A 21,899-nucleotide genomic window follows, 5' to 3' on the forward strand; every position below is an offset into this window, starting at 1 on the left:
CAGGAGCAACATAAAATCGAACGGTTCTTGAGGGGCCCATTACAATCTCCACAGATATTCTATTAAGGCAAAATAATAATGAAAAAAAATCTAAAATAAATCTTGAGTGATTTTTCCACTAAGATGCGCATCCGCTGGGACAAAGGACTTGTAATTAATAGAGGTGCAGACGGGTATTAATCAGACCCCAATCACGTCTGGCGGAGCAGGCGACTGGTAAAAATGGCCCTTTTATGGCGGCTGATTCCACACATCAATCAGCCGGGGGGCCCTTTGTGTGAGTGCGAGCGGAGGGGGCAGGTCAGAGGCGCAGGGGCTACACGCTAACGCCGCGTGACGCCTGCTAATAGATCAGCACCGATCCCGCTAATCCCAATTACTGCACCGCCCCTCGTCCAGCTGAGCTTCAATCGCACTTCATATGCGAGGTGCTGATATGCCCTGTCAGATTAATAACTGGTAATGGGCTTCTCGGACACTCCTACACTCACAGACCGCAATATCAGAACCGCTATTCGTGATAACACGGCAGGCTTGCGCAGTGGGTAGCACTGTCGCCTCACAACAAGAGTCCTGGGTTCGAGCCACGCCCGGGCCTTTCTGTGTGGAGTTTGCATGTTCTATGTTGGTTTCCTCTGGGTACTCCATTACATTACATTACATTACATGGCATTTAGCAGACGCTATTATCCAGAGCGACGTACAACGAAGTGCAGATCAAACGCAAGTACAAGTGCGAAGAGGACCAGAGAGGACAGTACAGTTCCGAGTCCTAGTGTAAACATACAGATATAATCGGAACCCTTGAAGAATACATCAACTTCCAAACTAGCATACCACAGTTGGCAGCTAGAATAGCTATTGTATTGTAATACTCAGGGTAATACAAAAAACAACAATATCTTTATAACTATATAGGTGCCATTACAGTCTATGGCATATATAAGGCTAATCATGGTGGTGGTGAGTTAGGGAGGGAAAGGTGTAGCCTGAAGAGATGAGTCTTCAGTGTGCGCTTGAAAGAGGTCAGAGACTCTGCCATTCTGACATCCACCGGGAGGTCATTCCACCACCGTGGGACCAGGACAGACAGCAGTCGTCACCTCCGGTTTCCTCCCACAGTCCAAAGACATGCAGGTCCGGGACTACAGATGGAAATCAGCTCATTAGCCAAGTGGCACATTTACATTGATGTGGAAACTGAAAATGTTGATTAATGAGCACTGTCCCTGGAAAATACATAGAACAAGCAATAATATTGAAATATCAATGAGGAGGATTTGTTTTATCCCCACCACTTGTGAAACAGACAGGAGATTTGTTGCAGCCAATTAGGATCCACAGGTGGTTGAACAACATTGACAGACACATTCTGCTCAACAGCGGGAACCTGGAGTTTGTGTTTGGAGCTGGTGGAGACCAGGAGAAATACTACACCTCCTGCCTAAGCAATCCCAGCACCTGAAAAATTTGGTCTACGCAGGACTCGACTGGATTTGGTCGATCGGCTGTTAGACACACCTGGGTGAATGAGGTTCTTTGTGTGCCGACGCCCGGTCAGTTCTCCACAGCCTGTCAGCTACGTCAAAGCTACAGGAGTTGCCTCACCTCCCTTTACCGTCTGGAAGTCAAAGCACCTTCAAACAACAGGTCAGCCATAAACATTGAGGAGGGCGTGATGCAATTCAACTAGAGTATAATTACAGACTAAAAGAGAGTACGCCAACAAATTGATGTTGACAATTAAGTCTCTTAAAAAAATTAAAAAAATAAAAAAAGGAAAAATCTGTTTCCACAAAAAAAAAAATGTTTTAAATGTCTGAACATGGATTTGCCATTTTTAATACCTAGTAATATGCCCTGAAGGTTGAAGCCTGAGTGTACAATTAGCATAAGGAGTGAGCTCAGAAGCAGCTAATCTTAGGTCACTCTACACTGTAATTTACTACTCCTACTCCAACAGCATCTAAAAAAATGTTTCTGGCTGGCCAGGTGACCTGGTCTGCTCTTTCAATTAGGGCAATTAGCTTGACTGTTGACCACACAGCGATTTATCAGTCGTCTTCTGCTTTTGTACACGAAACAGCTGCCTGTCAGACAAGCTTTGCCAAATTTTTTCATACAGTGCTCCAGAGAAAAGCCGGGATTTCAGCCGCTTAAACGCAGCGCTGTACAGCGAAATCCTTTCCTATCTACAGCTTTCAGTCAACACAAGCACTCACATTTTTAATTGATGATCTGAACCGCACCGAATCTTTTGTGCCAGCCTTCACGGAGATAAAACTGCGCATTGTGCTCTCTATCTCCAAACCCCATCTCTCACAGGCTCCCTCTCAGTGCAACAAAAGCCCCAGACGGCCGCCACAGCCCCGCAATTACATCTGAAGGGCCCGACACACCTGCGGCACAGAGGCTGGCAGGCCCCATTATCTGGGAGTGGCACCTGGTGACCTCTGACCTCAACCGGCAGGGCTCCCCGGTGTGGTCACTCAGGATGCAGGTGCTATTGTTCCCCCCCGGGACCCCGGCAGGATGGAGGGGGGGGGGGGGGGTCCCTCTGCGTCAGTGTCCGAAATGAGCCTGCAACCAGGGTCGTGAGGGAGGGAGGCAGGTCTGTGTGAGGGGGCGACCAGGGCTTAGCGCAGGGCTTCTTCCTGATCGCGGCAAACAATGGTGGGAAGCCCTCGTGTTGTTTTAAACGATCGCTTTTGTTTTCTCTCCCCCCCCTGTTTAGAGTCACTCACGTTTTCCTCGGGAATTTAAATGCGCAAACACTTTTTCCGCCCCTTCTCGTTCGGGGAGTAGCAGGAGGGGACTGGGGTCCTCGAGATTTTAACAACACGGAGCACAAATTAAATGCTACATGAAACGGGCTTATTGAGCCGAAATAAGCTGCTTAAAACAGCAAGCCCGCGTCAGCTACTGTGACACTGAAGTGGCTTGATGTGTGGATGATCAAACCATCCAATTACATAGGGTTACATACAGCCCAGGGGACGGCATGTGTCATAATTATATTTACTTTCACAAATAAGAACAGCACCAGATGGTATAGGATTACTATGATTCAAGGGGGCTAACCAATCTCTCCAATCATTATGGTGGAGAGGAACACCAGGAGCCGAAACTCTACCGGCTCATTACAACTGACAGGGTGACCGTGTGGGCCCGGGGGTCCCACTGCCTTCCTTCTCCTGCGAAAAAGTCCCTCATTTTACCCCTCCGGATGTGACGAGCCTCCTTTACAGGCGGGCCTCATCTCCCACGCGTGACATTGAGCATACAAAGCACCGAGAAAGCGCTCGTTATGAAGGACGCATGGGCCACGCTCTCAGGTTACGCCGAGTGACAGCTCTCTCCTCGGGGGACCGCACTATCTACCGCACGCTGAGGTCTGACAGGAAGCAGTCACACCGCCAGACTCCCGCCGTCTCCGTCGGACAAAGAGACGCGCCGGCGAAGCCCGCCCGGCGTTTAGGAATGGCGCTTCCCGCCTCCAGCATCAACGCTTTTTTTATCCACTTCATATTCTGAAGACAATGGCCGTAATGGCTATTCACCAAAGCCCACGGCCCACGTTAGGAAAACGCTCGACCCCCCCCCCCCCTCCCCGCGGCGGTTTCTCCGCATAATGAATGCAGTTTGAAGGGAGAAGGTGAAGGAATATCTCACAGCAAAGGTCCGGAGAGGGGGAAAAGTGCTGATGCAGGAGGGAGAGAGAGGGGGAGATAGAGAGAGAGTGGGGGAGAGGGAGAGGGAGGGAGAGAGAGAGAGAGAGGGAGAGAGAAAGAGAGAGAGAGTGGGGGAGAGGTAGAGGGAGATAGAGAGAGAGAGGGAGAGAGGGAGAGAGAGAGAAAGGGGGAGAGAGGGAGAGAGAGGGAGAGTGAGAGAGAGAGAGGGAGAGAGAGGGAGAGAGAGGGAGAGAGAGGGAAAGGGATGGAGGGAGAGAGGGAGAGAGAGAGAAAGGGGGAGAGAGGGAGAGGGAGAGAGAGGGAGAGGGAGAGGGAGAGAGAAAGGGGGAGAGAGGGAGAGAGAGGGGGAGAGGGAGAGGGAGAGGGAGATAGAAAGGGATGGAGGGAGAGAGAGAGAGTGTTCAAGGCAGGCAGGGTTATAGGAGCACCTCTGAGTGCAGCACAGGAGAGGTTAGCGCACAGCTAGGTGTCTTTCAGTCCCGCCGCCCGCGGTAGAGTCTACGCCGCTGTTAAACTGCAGCTGTCAGAGCCTGCGCAGGGAGCCCCGGTTACCGCCGGCAACGGCGCCTTCATGTGCGCCGGCCCGCCTCGGATGTGAGCGGAGAGAGGGGGAGAGGGGGAGAGAGATTTCAGACGCGGAGATGGAGGCGGCGGGGGGGTGTCCGTTTACGGCTGGGCTTCACGCAAGGCTGCCGGAAGCGGCCTTCTTCTCCGGTTCTGTTGGCTCCCGTCTTAAAAGGACCCCAGTGAGCGTATTTCGTAAAATGTCCCTGGGCAAGCTTACGGAAGGTTCCGGCACACTGCTTCCATGGAAACATGACCATCTCAAGGAATATCGACGGCTGTGTGAACTCAGTTGTTGCTGCTGATTTTCGATAATGAACAGAACTCTGGACAATACAATCGCAACAAAAATAAACCCATACCTTCAAATACATACTGTATACCCGTTACTCAAATCACGGTCCTTGTCAAGTGAGAAGACAGTCTTGGCCAATCGGTAGCACTAATTGTTCAGTCAATTACTTGGGAGAAAAGATAACCAATCAATGCAGTACACCTGGACTAACAGTATTCTTATCTAGGACACAAAATGGAGGCAGTGTCACTTTACTAACAACTCTACAGCGTCCTCCTTTAACAGAAGGTGTGAGCTCAGTGATAGCAGTCCCTCCAGGGCATTGGCCCACCATGTGTCCTGCGCCTTCTGGGTTTGCCTCTACATCAGCACAACCCTCTGTATGATTGTGCTTACTGAAAAACACTCAGTGAGCACTATTAGACAGACCTGTACACCAGCTTGTTAATGCAAATATTTCATCAGCCAATCATGTGGCAGCAACTAAATGCATAAAAACATGCAGACGTGGTCAAGAGGTTCAGCTGTCTTTCACAGCAAATGTTAGAATGAGGAAGAAATGTGATCTAAGTGACTGTGACTGTGGAATGATTGTTGGTGCCAGACAGGGTGGATTGAGCACCTCAGAAACTGCTGATCACTTGTGATTTTCACAGTCTCTAGAATTTGCAAACGGTGTGGAGGAAGAAAGAAAAACATCCAGTGAGCAGTAGTTTTGCGGGAAGAAACACATTGTTAATGAGATAAATCAGAGAAGGACCAGACTGGTCAAAGCTGACAGGAACGCAAATAAACATACATTACATTAAATAAACCTAATAAAGTGCTCGCTAAGTATATTCTATTAGAGTTCTCATTGGACAGACGGATATCACTGGTCTTGCTGCCTAAGCCTCCAGTCCCTCTGTCATTACGTGTGTGAGACCCTGCCCGTCAGACCAACTCCATTTTTTAAAACCGTGACATACGGCTCTGCATTCTCTTTCCCAACAACTGACAAAAAACTACTTCAGACACATAAATTACATTACACAGCTAAGGGGAACTCTGAGAGAAACACGCAAGAAGGGTGGGCTCGGAGAACAGCCTGGCACATTAAGACGCTCCAATTATGCGGTCGCGCGTAGCCAGAAATAGCGCTGACAACACGACAACCCCAGCGCTCATCGCTAATAAATCCCCGTAAGCCTGGGAGCACGCGGCACCGGCGAGCCGCTCCGCGCGGGGAGATAGCGAGGCCGTGTCTGCCGCAGTTACGCCGAGCAGAGCGGAATGGGAGTGGAACGGGACGGTCACACGCTCGCCATCAGACTGATGCGAAAGTCGCGTCGCGCTAACACGCCGCGGCGCTAACAAGAAAGGCCGGTTAGCGGGGGGGGGGGGGGCGCGCCCTTATCAGAGCCTGAGGGAAAGTCACACGAGATGAGGAACTGGGGTCCTACTGTTGAGAGACGACAACCCAGCAAGGCAATCGCCTTCCTTTAGGTAGAACCATTGCTCTTCCAGCGGAGAGACCACAACACTATACCAAGCAAAGGCCTCGAAAAAATGAGGGGGTCAGCGCATTGACAGCAATCCTATATCTGCATTGCAGATTAGCGACGGTGCAGCAGGACGGGAAACCACACCCTGGCGGACTGCACCACAGATCGAGTCGAGCTCTGGGTTTTCAGAGCTTTGAAGACGATAACCCGATACCGCCCACGAAACGATACCTCAGAAACCATCGCAGAACACACCTATCGGTTACGCACATAATTAAAAGGAGGAGGGGAAATCTGCCCGAACAGTATATAGCGCGATAATGTCGTTAGGCGGGCAGGCGTTGGGAGTGTGATATTTCCGTATATCGTTTGATCAGCAGGCTTGAGAAACGCGACCCCGCTCTCTCTGCGCATTATCTTCACGCGCACCTTCGCCTCGCCTCTGATACTGGATAGTGTTGAACGTGCTGAGGAGCAGAAACCTGTTCCACTCGGCCCCCAAAAATAAATTGGTCATTACAGCCCAAATGCTTTTGAAATTCAATTTCAAAAACCTTTCCATTTGGAAAATCACGGCCGAGCTGCTTTTAGTCACAAGGTAATCGCATCCTGCAGACGAAGTTTCCCATTCTGCCGAGCTTAATGTTTCAGTCTTTGTCGGAGTGCTTTGAAACCTTATTTTATGAATCTTTACATATCTAATCAGTCTTCAAATCCCTAACAGTTGTGCAAGGAAGCTTTCGGTTCTTATGCGAGCCATATTGCAGTTTAAAGAATAAATAAACTCTAACCATGTGCTTTCATCTGGGAGCATGATACTGGATAGCCTTATGAGAAATTTGGCAATTATGATGACACTTTATAGCCACCGCTTTGATGGGGGAAGGGGAGGAAGTCTGGCAAGAGAACGAGTTCCACAATAAAATGTGAAGGCATGAAGGATGAGTGACATCACAGGCCTGTTCCCCTGGCCCGGCTTAATGACTGTCATCCACTGCAGATGAGACACTGGCTGAGCCACAACACAGGTGGAGGAGAAAAACTGCCATCTGTTGCCTCTGTCTCATACTGACACTGACACACACTGACACACACACACACACACACACACACACACACACACACACACACACACAGCCATGTATCAAACACACAGACACATATGCGCACACACACGCGCACGCACACGCATGCACACACACACACACACACACACACATATATATATATATATATATATACAGAGCCATGTATTGAACACACAGACACACACAGACGCACACAGAGAGCCATGTAGCAAACACACACGCAGTCATGCATCGAACACAGACACATACACGCATACACACATAAACAGCCATTTACCATACAAACACACACATACACAGTGCTATGTATCAAACACACACACACACACACACACACACACATATATATATATATATATATATACACAGCCCCATACACTCACTCACAGACAGACACACACAGCCATGTATCGAACACAGTCATACACTGTACACTAACTCACACAAACACACACACACACACAGAGCCATGTATTGAACACAGACACACAATACACAGGAGTGCATCTAACAGACACACACACACACACACACACACACACACACACACACACACACACACACACACACACACAGACAACAAAACCAACAACACGCAAGAGCCCTGTATTTCTCTCACACACACAAAGACTTATGGGACTTATGCAATTGCTGGGGGCACGAGGGGGCTGTTCTCCCCGCTGAGAGAGCCTTTGAAACCCTGCATGTGAATGACAAGTGAGGGCCATGTCTGGGGAGTCGGGCCCATGACATGTTAAGACACAGGGAGCAGGCGTAAACAACAATCACCCCGAGAACTAAACACAAGGTGTCTGCGTGACGCGCGTGCTGATTACCTAAATTACACGTTGCCCTGCACGCTCTGTGGCATAACACCAGGCCGTGACAGGCTCTGTGCTCCGCTCCTCCGACAGCCACGCTCGGTTAGAAGGGAGCCGGGAACAGGCGATAAGGGACTGGACAAAACAGCGCCAGGAGCGCAGGGTTAAAAACAGAGCAGGCCACTTCCTCCGATACGCTCCAGTGCATCCAGCCTGCTTGCAGGCCTACGTAATGTTAGATGTCAATAGGCCGACTTCACAAGATGGCGACTAAAACAGGATGTTGGGTTACCGTATTTCCTGTTAGCGGCCGTTGCAAAGCCACTACAGCTCTCACAGTGAATTTGTGGAGCCTCAACAGCCATCAACAGTTTCTTTTTGCAGTTCCTCTCAACTTTAACGTTACAGTATAAGTATACCATGACGGATGTTAGCTGAATCATTTCAAATCATTTTAAAAAGGACGTTAAGAGGCCTAAATTAGCTTAGCTCAGGCTCGCTAGCTAATAGAAAGCTAGTCTAGTTAACGTAAATAACGTTAGCTAACTTAGCTTGCTATCCACAACTGACTAAAGGGACGTTTCACCTTGAAATGTGAAACAGTCCAATGAACGCGTGGGGCGTAGAGCAAGCTGACAGGATCCAGCCGGCCAAAGACGCGAACAAACAACAAACGTAATGTTAGAAATGAGAGGCCCGCTGAGTCTGCGCGGGCAGGAAGCAGCAGAGATAGGATCACACAGGAGCCCTGTCCAGCCCAATACAATCCACACAGCAGCAGCTGCCTTGGAGATGGCAGCCCCTCTCTCTAGTGGAGCCACTCGAGGTGACGCGGGGACAGAGAGGGCACTCAGCAGACCGGGGGAAATGAAAAGCTAAGGGCCACTTCAGCCCAGGGGCCAGACTGGAGGAGGGGCAGAGAGAGAACAGCACAGGGAACCTGAGGAGGCCTTCGCTTTGATGAAACCGGCACCACCTGCACCAATCACAGCCCAATTCTTACCTGCAATTCACCCCCCGACCTCTGCTGTTCTCCTGCACCAGAGAGAGTCTGGCCCTGTCCTCCAGAGACTGAATGGTGCACCTGTCTCTGCGTGTGTGAGCGCACACTGAAAACACGCTCTTTTGTTGTTGTGCAAAAGCAGGGCGGGAGAAGGTTGTCGGGAGTACGCGGCGGAGTTGGCAAACGGAAGCTGGCCGGGTCGAAACTGCAGCGCAAACCTCCGAATGGAGCGCTTTCCCAGACGTCAGCGCTGCATGAATAACAATCAAAGTCCTGCGCAAGGAATAATGCATAATTCAGCCCGGCAGAGCCGCAGCGATTGGAGCGCGGCCGTGGAGATGAAACGTTCCCGCTCGCCTCCCTCCCTCTCTCTCACCCGTCCTCCCTCCCTCCCTCGCACCGTGAAATCAGCACAAGCTGTGGAGAGAGAGAGAGAGAGGGAAAAAAAAAAAAAAAATGCGAAAAAAAAAAAAAACGTTTTAATTGCTTGTCTTTTTCCATCAGAGGCTCGGGGATACAGAAACATCCCCCGTCGTACGACAAGGCTGTAAGCCCGTCGGACAGGTGGGCCGGTGATCTTCCCGGAGAAACGGGCCGCTGCATCTGCTCACGCTCTCTCACAGGAAACAACCGCCGTGACGGGTGCCCCCCGCTTGAGACAGCCAGCCAGGCGCAGCTTTCTGAATTATACATTTTGGAAGAGGAGCGAGGAAATTACGAAACGAGAATGAAAAGACACAGGATAACAGTGAACGAGGTCTTGCGGTTTTTTTTATTTTCCTTGAGGATTAGGGAAGTTCTGTCCGTCACAAATCCCTGCATCCTGCTGCACCTGCCACACTTGTCAAATGACAGAGGAACCACGTTCAAACGTCTCTTGTTGAAATGCAGTTTTATTGAGCTGATGTCATGGTCTTCATGCTTGATAAATGAAACATCAGAAAACAAATTATTGACTGCTGTCTCAGGGCTAGTTCCTGGATCAGCACTGTTGAACTACTGGCGGAGAGGTGGCATTCAACATACTGAATAAACTAGGAGACAGAATTCGACCTACTATCCTTTCTAAACTCTCTTTCTAGAACGAAAACACAAAAAACAATGTTGCCACTGCAACACAACAATGGAGAAGTACTTTCATTAAAAACAAAAAAAAAAAAAGAAATCATGGAATGGACTTGCAGGTACTATATATAGCGAACGCACAACCTACACATGGTGTGCAAAACAGACATTCATTCAAGTGCACACAAAGAAAGGGAACACATTACACAAGAAACCCCGGCCCCTGCAGATAGTCTTTCTGTGCGGTACCAAAAACAAGAGAGGCGCAGGAAAACACTGTCTGAACACATTTATGTGATCAAATAACTCGCAGCAGCAACTGGAGGAGAGCGAAACGAAAGGAAAAAAAACCTGCCTGTGACGGCAAACTCAAAACCCCGCACCAGCGGCCGAGCTACCGCGAAGTCATTTTAAATAACCGCCACACAAACTTCATTAAAATAAACAACTCTGTCCTGGCGAGACGCTCGAGAACGCGGGCGTCTGAGCGCACCCGCCAATTTAAGGCTATGTCATGCTTTGGTTTAAAACTCGACTTTGTTCGCGATACCCACTCCGTAAGGCAGCCAGGCGGTTTGAAGCAGCGTTTTTGAACCATAGCTTTGAGGGACAGCAGTGGTTATCGTAAGCCCTCAGTATGCTGTGGAACTTTAGTTACAGGTAAGGGGCGGCCCAGAGAGGATCGCTCTGCGAATAGGAGGCACAGGGGAGCAGCCGAGGAGAGCGGGGCAGTGGAGGACCGGAGCAGTTGCCACCATTTTGAGCGGAGCAGCAGCAGCGAAAAAGGCAGGCTTCCGGTGGACCTGCTTGGACCGGCTTCTTTTCTCAAGAAGGATGGACTGACCCTCTCTAGCGTGCGAGAGGCTTCACAGCCCGGGCACATCCTGCAGCAGGAGGATTCCTTCAAGGTCTCCCCCATCCACCCACAACATAAACACTCAAGGACAAAGAGAACATCCGTCACACGTCGTCGTTTCCTGCCCTCCTTTTCAGCTTGTGGCAAACGCTCCAGCGCGTGAATGATAGGACTAATAAAAGCCCGTCCCTCATTACCCGGCGAGCAGAACCGGAAACGGAGGAGCGGCGCTTCTTGGCGCGAGAGAGACGTTCTGTCGCTCCCGCTCGGGCCTCCCGGGCCCGCAGCGCATGCTCAGACGCTCCGCGCTCGGCGATAGGCCATTCATCATTTCCGCCTCTCCGACGCCGGGAATCGTAATTACTCACGACTGCGTTATTTATTCATGTGTTTATGCTCCCATTCTGCCGATTAACACTGGCGGAGCACCCATATGCCCGGCTCCTGTGGGAATTCGACCCCTCTGCTGCTGCGTTTTGGGGGTGACGCCACCCCAACCCACCCCCCCCCCCCTCCCCCCGCCCCTTAGCATGCCTCTTCCCTCAGCATCGCTGCCACACCTGATTCGGGATCAGCAGTTGCTGTGATACATTCGTAGTGCGCTTTGGTGTATGCAGGCTTGCTCCTCCCCAGGCCAGTCCAATATAACGAAAGTCCAAGTCGGCCGAGTGTCTCCGCCAGTATGTCAGTTTCTTGAGTTTCCGTGGAGCCACAGGGCCTGGCAGACCTTTACCTGGCCTTAGCGCAATGCAGCGATGCTAGAAACCGTCGTCGTCATCCCCTTCACACCCGTACTCTGAAAATAGGACAGAGGTGTTGGTCAGCAAACGCCCTAGTGCTGCATCCAAAATACTGCCAGACTAGGAAGAGGAGCACACAAGTTTTACAAGCCTGAATGACATTACTAGATACGACTCTTTCAGTGCTTCTTCTCAAGGAAACCTAAAGACTGCAAATCAATCTGTTTCTTCTATTATCTATAACTGTACGGAGTACTAGTACAGTACTCCATTTACAGCACAACACTACTCCACAACAGTTAGTCCCTGGTTCATGGACAATAAGATGACATCACTGACCACTGCCGCCCATAAGCTGCAAGGCACTGAAGCAGGGCTCTTCCTCCTCTTCTTCGTCTTCCTCTGCCACTTCCTCGTACACCACCGGTCCACTCTCCACCAACACCGAATGGGATTGGACGGAGGGCTCTGCTGGAGACTCGACCAAGGCAGGCTGTTCAATACAGACACAGGAAAATCAAGTCTAATCTCTCAATGCCTTCTCTGCACCACGCCTGACTCCTGCTTGGCAGCTGACTTAAAACGGCAGAACATAAAATCACAGTCCCTTAAACTACTTCAAACATTTTCACAATTTAATTTCAGCTTACTCTGAAATAATACATGTTCCGATAGTTCCTCTGTACACTTAGTTGTCCCTGTTGTTTTTAAGTCCAGTACCATCCCTGCTAACCCAAAATGTAGACTGGACTAACAAGAAAGAACTGCGCTTACATACAGTATATACAAATCTGTATAGATCCAGGCGAAATGCGCACACAAAACATCATAAGCTCTCCAAACTCAACCACCGAGGGGGAAAGTCTGGCAGAGTTTTAATCGGAAATGAACAAAGCGGTTGGTTACAAGTCTTTAAATGAGCACAAATTGTAGTGTTTATTGCCAAGAAGCCTGCGGCTAACAACAGCTAGCACCATTAGCCTATAAAATGAATGACCGTGAATACCGGTTTGGCAACGTGATGTTAAAAGTGAAACCGAACGATTATGATCAAGTCTGGTTAGTAAGTGTAGCATAGTTAGTAAACTTTTCATTGTTATGCATCATAAATGTAGTTGACATGGGATGTAATGAGATAGAAAAGATGTCAGAGGCATACTCTCAGGCGATCATCCGTTCACTGCAGCTGCATAAGTGCAGCACTCAAGTCCTTCTCAGTTTATTTTTGCCAAAGTACCTCTGCTGGTCTTTAAATAGAACGATAGGATGACATTATTACTCATTAAAATACTAAAATAGCGATCATCCACCATTGCACCCTATTCAGAACAATGGCAGAAGCAGGTTTGCTTTCCCCCTCCTACATTTCTATGGCCCATATACCTATAGAGTCCAATTGTGATGGATATTGGATATAGGAGTGTGTGTGTGTGTGTGTGTGTGTGTGTGTTTGTGTGTGTGGGGGGGGGGGGGTAGAGGAGATGAGCTGTGTATCAGATATTCTGGGGAGTGGACAGGCTCTGCAGTACTCCTCTGGCCTCCTCCTGCTCTCCCTCAGCGAGACACCTCATCCAAGACACGGTCCCCCCCACGCCCTGCACCCAGCCGGCCCCCGCGCCCCGCACCCTGCCTCTCGGTGAGCTTTCCAGGTCCACCGAGGAGAAGGGGAGCCAATTAATTATCATGTACAGCGAAACTCTCCCGGCCTAATTAAAGCACGACCTCCCTGTAATTATCAGGGCACGTTCCAGGCTGTCACAGCCGGACAGAGCGGCCCGGGCCTAATAATGAGCAATCAGCCGGCCTGCGGAGGCTCTCCTCCGACAGGACCTCCTGGAGCCCTCGCGGGCAGCCCACCACGGCTCATTACAACTGTATTTACACACGTTCTGCAGGAGCAACCGCGGAGCCTTCTGGGAGAAGGAGCGGGGAAAACACAGGTGCGCGTGCGCTTGGGTCTGTGTACGCTTGTGCACGTGTGCGTGTACCCGTGTTGTGCCTGCTGCGTATGTGGGTAAGTGCTCACAAACCAAAACTTGGCACACCAGGCACAGCACATTCTATTCATTTTCTAAGTGGAGGCTTGCGGTGTGTGATGTTCGCAGTCGGGCGAGTGCCGTGTACGTTTCATGGTTCTGAATTTGAATATAGTGACCTGCAAATCAACTGGCTCACAAAACTAGGAACTTTCAAACTAGGTGCTGCTGATAAAATATGAATCAATTTTCAGCAACTGTATTGCTGATTTCTCACCTGAAATGTTTTCTGAAACATATTTTAGTAAATTGTTTAGGTTGAATATAGGTCCGTCATGTTGTTCCGTTTTGCCAAAACAACAAAACAAACAAACGCAGTGCTATCCAATCAGTCCAATCTTGATCATTTGTGTGAGCGCTGTGTATGGGTACGTGTGTGCGTGTACACGTTGTGCATGTTGTCTATGTGAGTGTGTGCGCGCTTGTGTGAGTGTGTGTGCGTGCGTGCGTGTATACGAACATAATTTAAATCCAGTTTAATGTAAGCAGGGGAACAGCCAAGAAAGCCAATTTCCACTTGAGCAAGGTGATTGCTACCTTTTGAACAAAACCACAGAATGTGGGAACTGTGAGAGTTCCAAGTCTAACTGCCACTTTTGCTTGAGAGATTTAAAAAGTGAGGTTTGTTTTTGTTTCTTTTCAAAAAAAGGGGGGAAAAACTGCCAAGCAACAGCGAAGCATACATTTAGTTTTTGTTCCCTTGCAGGAATAAAGGAAACATTATGTAACGAGGACTTGCTCCTTATTCAATTCCAGCCAATCGTAAAAAGCCTTTTTTCAGCTCTCAGGAGGTGGCGAGGGGTTGCTTAGCAACAGGCCAGTTGACCCCAGCCCCTCGTGGCAGTGTTCTCTTCCCGGTAGATGTGCTGTGAAGCCCCATTCAGGCCTGCCGGCACCACAGGAACACACACACACACACACACACACACACACCACAGACCTGCTCTCCACGTTTTTCACACACGCAATACAGACAATGTCCAAATTAAATAAATGTGCTTTCTAACAAGAACAAAAAAATAAAATCTTAAGTGTGCAAGGGGCACTGTGGGAGGAAAGCAAAGCAAAGCTGTAATATTTGAGCACATCCGACATATAAATATCATTTATATATCATTTTCTTCATAAATTAAGCAATCTTCTGACAGCCTGCAGCTGGTTCACAATTACACAAGGCAATCACTATGAATACAAATTCCAGCCAAAACGCAACAGTGGTGATGCTTGTGTCACGGGTCAGTGTTGCTGCTATTAGACAGACTGGTGCCATCTGAATGCTTAGGATCAGAGAGAGACAATAGCTCCACTGTGGCAGCACTCACCTGTTCCACTGCAAGCTTCTTACAGGGCTGAGGTGATATCAATGGTCGTAACCTGAGAAAGAGATAATAGAGGAGATAGAAGTGAGAGAGAGAGAAGGAGAGAGAGAAGGATAGAGCGCGAGAAGGAGAGAGAGAGGGAGGGAGAGAGGGAGAGAGAGAGGGAGATAGAAATGGAGAGAGATATAAATGGAGAGAGGGAGAGAGACAGAAATGGAGAGAGAGAGATAGAAATGGGAGGAGAGAGGGAGAGAGAGAAGGACAGAATATAAATATAACAGCCCAATCCGTGCAAATCATAAAAGACATTTTTCACTTCACAGTCTAGTTCAGAAATGAAGGTTCTCGTTCACTTAAAAATGCCCTTCCGCCCCCAATATCTAATTCTTTTATATAATAAACCCAATTAATCCAAAACCAGAATTTCGGAGTCTAATGAAAGCCATAAGCATTGACAAAGGAACTGTTAAGATGGCTAGAAATGGTCTCCTACCTCCATAAAAGCTTCCTATTAGAGCGCTGTCTATATTAATCTTAAAAGATTAAAGGAGGAATGGCTGTCAAGTGCACACCCAGAGGTATTTCTGCACTGGCCATGTCTAAGCTGTGGCCACTAAACATGGAACATATGTCCGAGCGCCCTGCCCACGGGGCCTCCAACTGTCTGATACAGGCCGTAGGTATTCTGTCTGCTCGTTTTTATAGGTCCTTTTTAATAAAAGGGGGCTTTACTCCATACAGGCCCAGGCTGACAATGCACCTTCGGGTCCACACCACATTCAGTGAGCACTTTACAAAGTATTTATTAGACTTATTGGTCTTCTGCTGCTGTAGCCAATCCACTTAGAAGTTTGACGCGTTGTGTGTTCAGAGATGCTCTTCTGCATACCACTGTTGTAATGTGTGGTTATCTGCATTACTGTCACCTTCCTGCATTAGTGTCAATTTCGACCAATCCATCCCTTCTCCACTGACCTCTCTCATTAACTAGTTTTTTCCTGCAGAACTACTGCTCGCTCAATGTTTTTTTGCTTTTCGCACCATTCTCTGCAAACTCTAGAGACTGCTGTGTGTGGATATCCCAGGAGATCAACAGTTTTTGAGATACTCAAATCACCCTGTCTGGCACCAACAATCATTCCACGGTCAAAGCCACGGAGATCACATTCCTTCCCCATTCTGACATGAAATGTCTGAACAACAGCGGAGCCTCCTGACCACGTCTGCATGCTTTTATGCATTTAATTGCTCCCACACGATTGTCAGATTAAATACTTGCAATTAACAAGCTGGTGTACAGGTCTACCTAAAAAAAAAAATAGCTCACAGTGTAAAACCACAAACGTTAAACATGACAAAAATTACTTCAATCAAGAATTTATATTTCTGGGAAAAAAACAAAACAAAGAAAGAGGCAGGGACAAAACACCCCGCACTCAAAAACAAAAGGCGTAATTCAAAGGCGAGCTCACCAACGGTTCAAATTAGCATCTTTCCCTTAGCCTCTCCAATCAAACCTCCCGGGGGACTTACTGTAAGTACTTTACACACTGATAAGAGAAACTGCTTTTAATTAATCTGCTTAGGCGGAGGAATGTGTTCGGCGAGCGGGCTTCTCCTCTCGCTCCGTGAGAACTCATTAGAAAGGCATCCAGCATTAACCATCTGCCGGGCCGCCTCCGTCCAGCTTCTGCGGCCTCAGCGCCGAGCCGGTCTCCGCCGGCACCATCCGGTTTGTCACCGCCATTCCTCTTCCCCGACGCTAAACTGAAAGCATCTTGGGGTGCCTCTTAGCGGAGTCCTGGCTGACGGTCCGGCCTGCAGTTGCGGGGCTGTGACTAATACCCTCGCTAACTCGCTAAATGGGTGATATTAATGCACAGCCCCCGAGGCGCGCTAGCCAGCTCGATATTCACATTTCACCAGCTTGGAGATCTTTCATTTGGGAGGCTGGGGGGGGAAAAAAAGGAACTGCTTGAGCATTGTTTAGTTATTTATTAATTGAGAAACGGACAGGGAAGTCGATAGCGAGCACCCCCCCCCGGTCAGCCACTGAGAACGTGCAGAGTTCAGGCCTTTCGCTATATTAAACGAGTCCTAAAAAAAAATCAGCCATTACGAATGGGAGCAGCCATCCGAATAAATTATAATAATTGTTCTAATGACTTCAATTCGATTCTCTAGCTAAGGCTCAAATTCTCTAATTCGGCAACTGCAGTGCGCAATCTCTCTCGCACACGCACATAAGTCAGTAATTCTCAGACCCCTGATTAGGCCGTGGAAGCTTCACTCCAACTCCCACCAGCCTCCTATTCATGCAGCGATGCACTCTGGGACGGAGAGGCGCTTGGCAGGGCCGCAACCCAACTGGAGCCAACAGGATTGATTGTTACACTTCCCGCTGCGACCCAGCTCCAACAAACACAGACACAATTGATTTTTAAACAACTGGCTTCCATGCACTAGATAAGGGCGGAATGTTCCAGACCCTTCTTCGGTAAACAAATCGAGTCTGGCGAACTAATACACAACAGAAAGCGGGAGAGAAGTACAATGTGTCAAGCACGGAATACAGCTAAACTCAATTTGTCTTTCGCTTTTTTTTTTTTTTTGCCCATGTAAACGCATTCAATGCAGATTTATTGGCACTGGTACCGTGTCTAACATGGCTGAAAGCGGGAATAGACACATGGTGTAGAAGCAATCAAATCATTCCGTGTCACGGTCACAGGGCAGAACCGCACTGCTTTTGACCGCTGGCCTCATGAGCCAATTGGGTGTGTTTTACTCAACAGCCTGGCAGCGCTCGGTGGGATAACCCCCCCTATGCTTTCACATGACTTCCCATCAGCCCCTGGGGTGCCGCGGTCACGGATCACGGCGGCGACTCGGAGTGACATGCATTCTGACGTGAGACCCAGACGGCCGGCGGGCAGAGTGACGGCGCTCTGGCCGCACGGAGTCCTCCTGACCCCACGGGGGCGCCCTGTCGGTCCTGTCCCACGCCGGGAGGACTCCAGGCTCCAGGGACGGAGAGCGCGAGAAACTCCTGGCTGCTGCCGGCCGGCTGATGGCGGGAGCAGACAGCCGGCAACCGGAAGGTTCCGCAGCGAGGGGCTGGAAGCAGACTCACGCACACACACGCACACAGACACACACGCACGCACGCACACATGCACACATGCACGCACACACACACACACCCCCACCAAACACAGCACACACCCGCACTCCATCGCGTCTCACAGCGGGTCTGTACAGGGCTGACGGGGTTCAGCTCTGACAACCGGCCACACAGGTGGGAAAGAGCCACCCCCACTGAATCCTCCAAACTAATCACCACCTTCCCTCCTGAACGAGGAGCAGGGCAAACTGGGCCAGCGGCCACACAGGCACGGCCCAGAGCCTGCCGTCTGTAGTCTGGCCAGAGAGAACAAAATGGACGCCGCAGCTGACAGTGAAGGGGACTTCCCGGCCTCATTCTTACAAACCAGGGGAAATTAAAAATAAAAAGCCCCCCTCCCTCCCCCCCGTTGGGGGGGATTGGTAAAACTTCATACCGGAGATTTAATGGTTAGAGCAGGAAAGACAAAGCGGCAGGAGTCAGTTTAACATCATCATTTAAAATTCACGTTTAACACAATAACCGCAGCATTTAATATATTAGGCAAACCATCTGTTCGTGCTTCTGTTTGAGCGTCTGTAAGCCCTGCAAATGTGATTGGATTTATTTCGAGCAGTTCACTCATTCTTGGACACGGTATAAGGGAAGTGCTGTCTGTACCCCTCCTGCCAGTGTTTACTTCAGAAACTCTTCCTCAGTGGTCCCTCCTGCTCTCTCATTGGCTTGTCATTAAAAGCATCGCACGGCCAAACTAAGATGAGTATACCCATCTAGGAAATGAGACCCAGAATACACCCAACCATGAGCGACAAGTAGAAGTGGGCTGTCTTTAATCATATTCGGACGGAGGTGTCCAATCTCAGAAACCGTGTATTACGTGATTCCAGCCAAGGCTTCGCACGTTTAATTGCTCTGCAGACTTCGGTCACACCTCTCCGCATCGGCTGGTCCAGCCTACTCATCTTTTGCCGTTGCCGTGCTAAATTTCGCCACAACTTAAAACGTTCACTCTCGAAGTGTTATGGCCCCACAAGCTCATGCTCGACACACATTGATAATTGGAAGCAACCACCCAGCCGCTGGCGGTCATCAAACATTTCAATTCCTCCCTGGTATTCGCCAAGCAGCTCCTCTCAAGATCAACTACAAACTTCCAAAGCTACACAACCCTCAAGTGACACTCAATATCGAGTGCTTATTCAAAGCTACAGAGAGCTGAACAAAAACAGATGGTGGGCCTAAGTGTCAGGGTCAATACTTCAACTAGACTTGACTTTTTTTATTTTTATAAACTTGGATATTCAACTTATTTTTCTTTTCATATTCCAACCCGTATCCAGCACAGCCAGGGTGCTCTTTATTAAATCAGGATACTGGTTTAGCCGGCGATGAAACATCCGTTTCAAAGGTCACTTTTCAGTCAACATTTGCACGAACCGAGAGTACCAAAGCTGAGGAGAAATTTCAACAGGCTGAAAGGCATAAAAAATGTAACGTTTCACCTTTACACCGCTCTATTCACAGGAATACATCACCCACCACAGTGAAGACCTCTGCTTTCTGAGGCTAAGAGACTGGCATACTATTCATTCACAAGAAAACAGAAAGAGCATCGCACTGTTTGCTCAACCCCACTGAAAAAGTGCCAAAATGGAGGACACAAGACCCCAACCGCGAGTTACCACTGAATCATGAGCGGCAAGAGCACACATTTTCATAAAGCAGAGTGTCTGAAAAAAACAGCACATATCCCCTGCAAACTACTCCACCTTTCACAGCCGTATACGAGCTAGCGCATGGTAAATGATCAGTGGCAGTGTCATGAGTGAGTGTACCTGAGTGTGTGTGCGTATGGGAAAGAGTGTGCGTACGTGTGTGCGCGAGTGCAAGTGAGTGTCTGTGAGTATGCCTCAGTGAGTGTGTGTGTGTGTGTGTGCGCTCACGTGTGTATGTGTGCACGCATGTGGGCGTGTGAGTATGTGTATGGATGTTTGAATGCGTGTGTGTGTGTGTACAGTATATGTGCTGTCACGGAGATGACTAAATTCAAGATGTGTGGAGTCGAGGCACCAGCAGGCTGTGCAGGGGGTGAGGAGGGAGCGTCTCGTTCCCCTGGCTGCCCACCCCAGCCTGAGCCTGCGCCCCTCCTGTTGCCAGATGGTCGATGGGAGCACTAATGGAACAACTTCACGGCGAGATAAATCCGACGCCTTCGATCAATCACTTCCGTCAATAATTCCGTGCACCCCTCACAACCCCATAACCTCGTTCGCCCCCTCTCCGGTCGGTACCTCTCGACCAGAGCCTCGTAAATTCAGGGGGTGGGGGGGTGTGACAGCGAGAGTACAGGGCGCTTACTCATCTCTAGTGTCATGGGTTTATGACAAGCAGGAAAATTACAGTGGAGGGAAATTCAGCTGTTTTTTTTTTTGTGTTTTTTTTTACGAAGCCTTTGTAATAGGCGTGTAGGGGCTCTCATCCTGACGGACAGAGACCCATTCTGCCAGCGTCTGACGTGTCATCTCTGCCAGTCGCTATCAGTCCTTTGTCTAATTGTGCTTCTATTATTTTAATAATTACAGCCATGTCCCTCCTGAACAAAGGCTCAGATCCCGTCAAGTTTCCTGAGGATGCAAGTTATTATTATAGTAGCCAATTTGACGCTTAACACGACGGGCTAGATCAGAAGGAATGAGTAAACGTACAAGTTTGTCTCACACTGAGGGCATTTCAAAGCCACTTTCATTAGTAATATTTAAGGCGAGACAGCAAAACTTAGTTTACATTTAATAAAAAGGCAAACAATAAGAGTATAGATGGGGTATTCCGCATGTCATCACATCAATAATGCACGTCACCTTCATCCAGTATGAAAAGACCAGGAATATTTAAAGACAAAGATGACATGGAGAATACAGGTGAGAGCGATGCATTAAACGACGCACTTTGCCCAAAGAGCATCGGCTCTCCATATTCCCATCCACTCCCGGCTGCTGGGATAGGTGATGGTGGCGTCACCGATCCCATCAGCACCCTCTGACTGCATCGCTGGCGACAGACAGACCTGTCCGGACAGATCAGCAACGCCGTCCTCAACCCCTCCTCGCCGCCCGCCCGCCTTTCTCCCCCCGCCCCACCCGCCCCAGGGAGGACAGCACGGCCGGGTACGACTGCCAAGCCTCCACACTGTCAAGCGTCTCAGTGGCCGGCCAGCAATTTACAAGCTGCCATTTTGTAGCACTGAGAATGCAGTCTCCAATGACCGCCCCTGCGTCTCCGCTCGCCATAGAAACCAGAACCCGAGGAGATGAAAGGAGCAGTAAGCCCACTGATGTTAATAGGATCCCCCGCAGTGTGAGTGCTTAGACAGGTGACAGAAATCAGCATTAGGGTTACGGGCGAGGAGAAAGAGCCAGCCAGTTCCTCCAATAGGTGCCGTCCGCTTGACGTCTATAAAAAGGGGAAATGGACGATGCGGGAGTCCGGCACACCGCACGTGTTCTTCATCTAACAGCAGTCCTGGTTCACATGTGGAAAATACAGACCCACAAACGCACCTTTCACGGGGTTTCGACGTGAAGGCCTAACACCTCCGCAGACACGGCTGCGGTACGAGTCCAATCTGTTGACCGGCTCAATTAATCACAGTCAAGGCAGCTCCGGTGACCTTTCTGTGTCCCCCCCACTGTGGACAATGATTAACTCGAGCAGGAGCTGGAGTCATCTTTCAGAAAGGAGGAGGAAGAAAAAAAAAAGAATCCATTTCAAACCCGCCGTTACAGTAAGTGTGATTGCGCACGCTTCCAGCGTAC

The 21,899-nt window shown here is 49.3% G+C and overlaps 1 protein-coding gene across 2 annotated transcripts in view; it reads right to left on the bottom strand.

Annotated features, from left to right (window-relative positions):
• Window positions 1-11,394: 11,394 nt before the first annotated feature.
• The window catches only part of LOC133132555 (transcription factor IIIB 90 kDa subunit-like), a 64,635-nt gene continuing 54,130 nt past the window's right edge, over window positions 11,395-21,899 (bottom strand). For both annotated transcript variants that reach the window (XM_061248040.1, XM_061248032.1), the window contains exons 17-19: window positions 14,967-15,018; window positions 11,948-12,101; window positions 11,395-11,664 (exon numbers count right to left, since the gene is read on the bottom strand). In XM_061248040.1, the coding sequence (XP_061104024.1) occupies window positions 11,627-11,664; window positions 11,948-12,101; window positions 14,967-15,018 (244 nt within the window). In that variant the 3' untranslated portion in view covers window positions 11,395-11,626. The remainder of the gene's footprint in view (window positions 11,665-11,947; window positions 12,102-14,966; window positions 15,019-21,899) is intronic.

This window comes from Conger conger, chromosome 1 (assembly GCF_963514075.1).
Source record: "Conger conger chromosome 1, fConCon1.1, whole genome shotgun sequence".
Classification (NCBI taxonomy): Eukaryota; Metazoa; Chordata; class Actinopteri; order Anguilliformes; family Congridae; genus Conger; species Conger conger.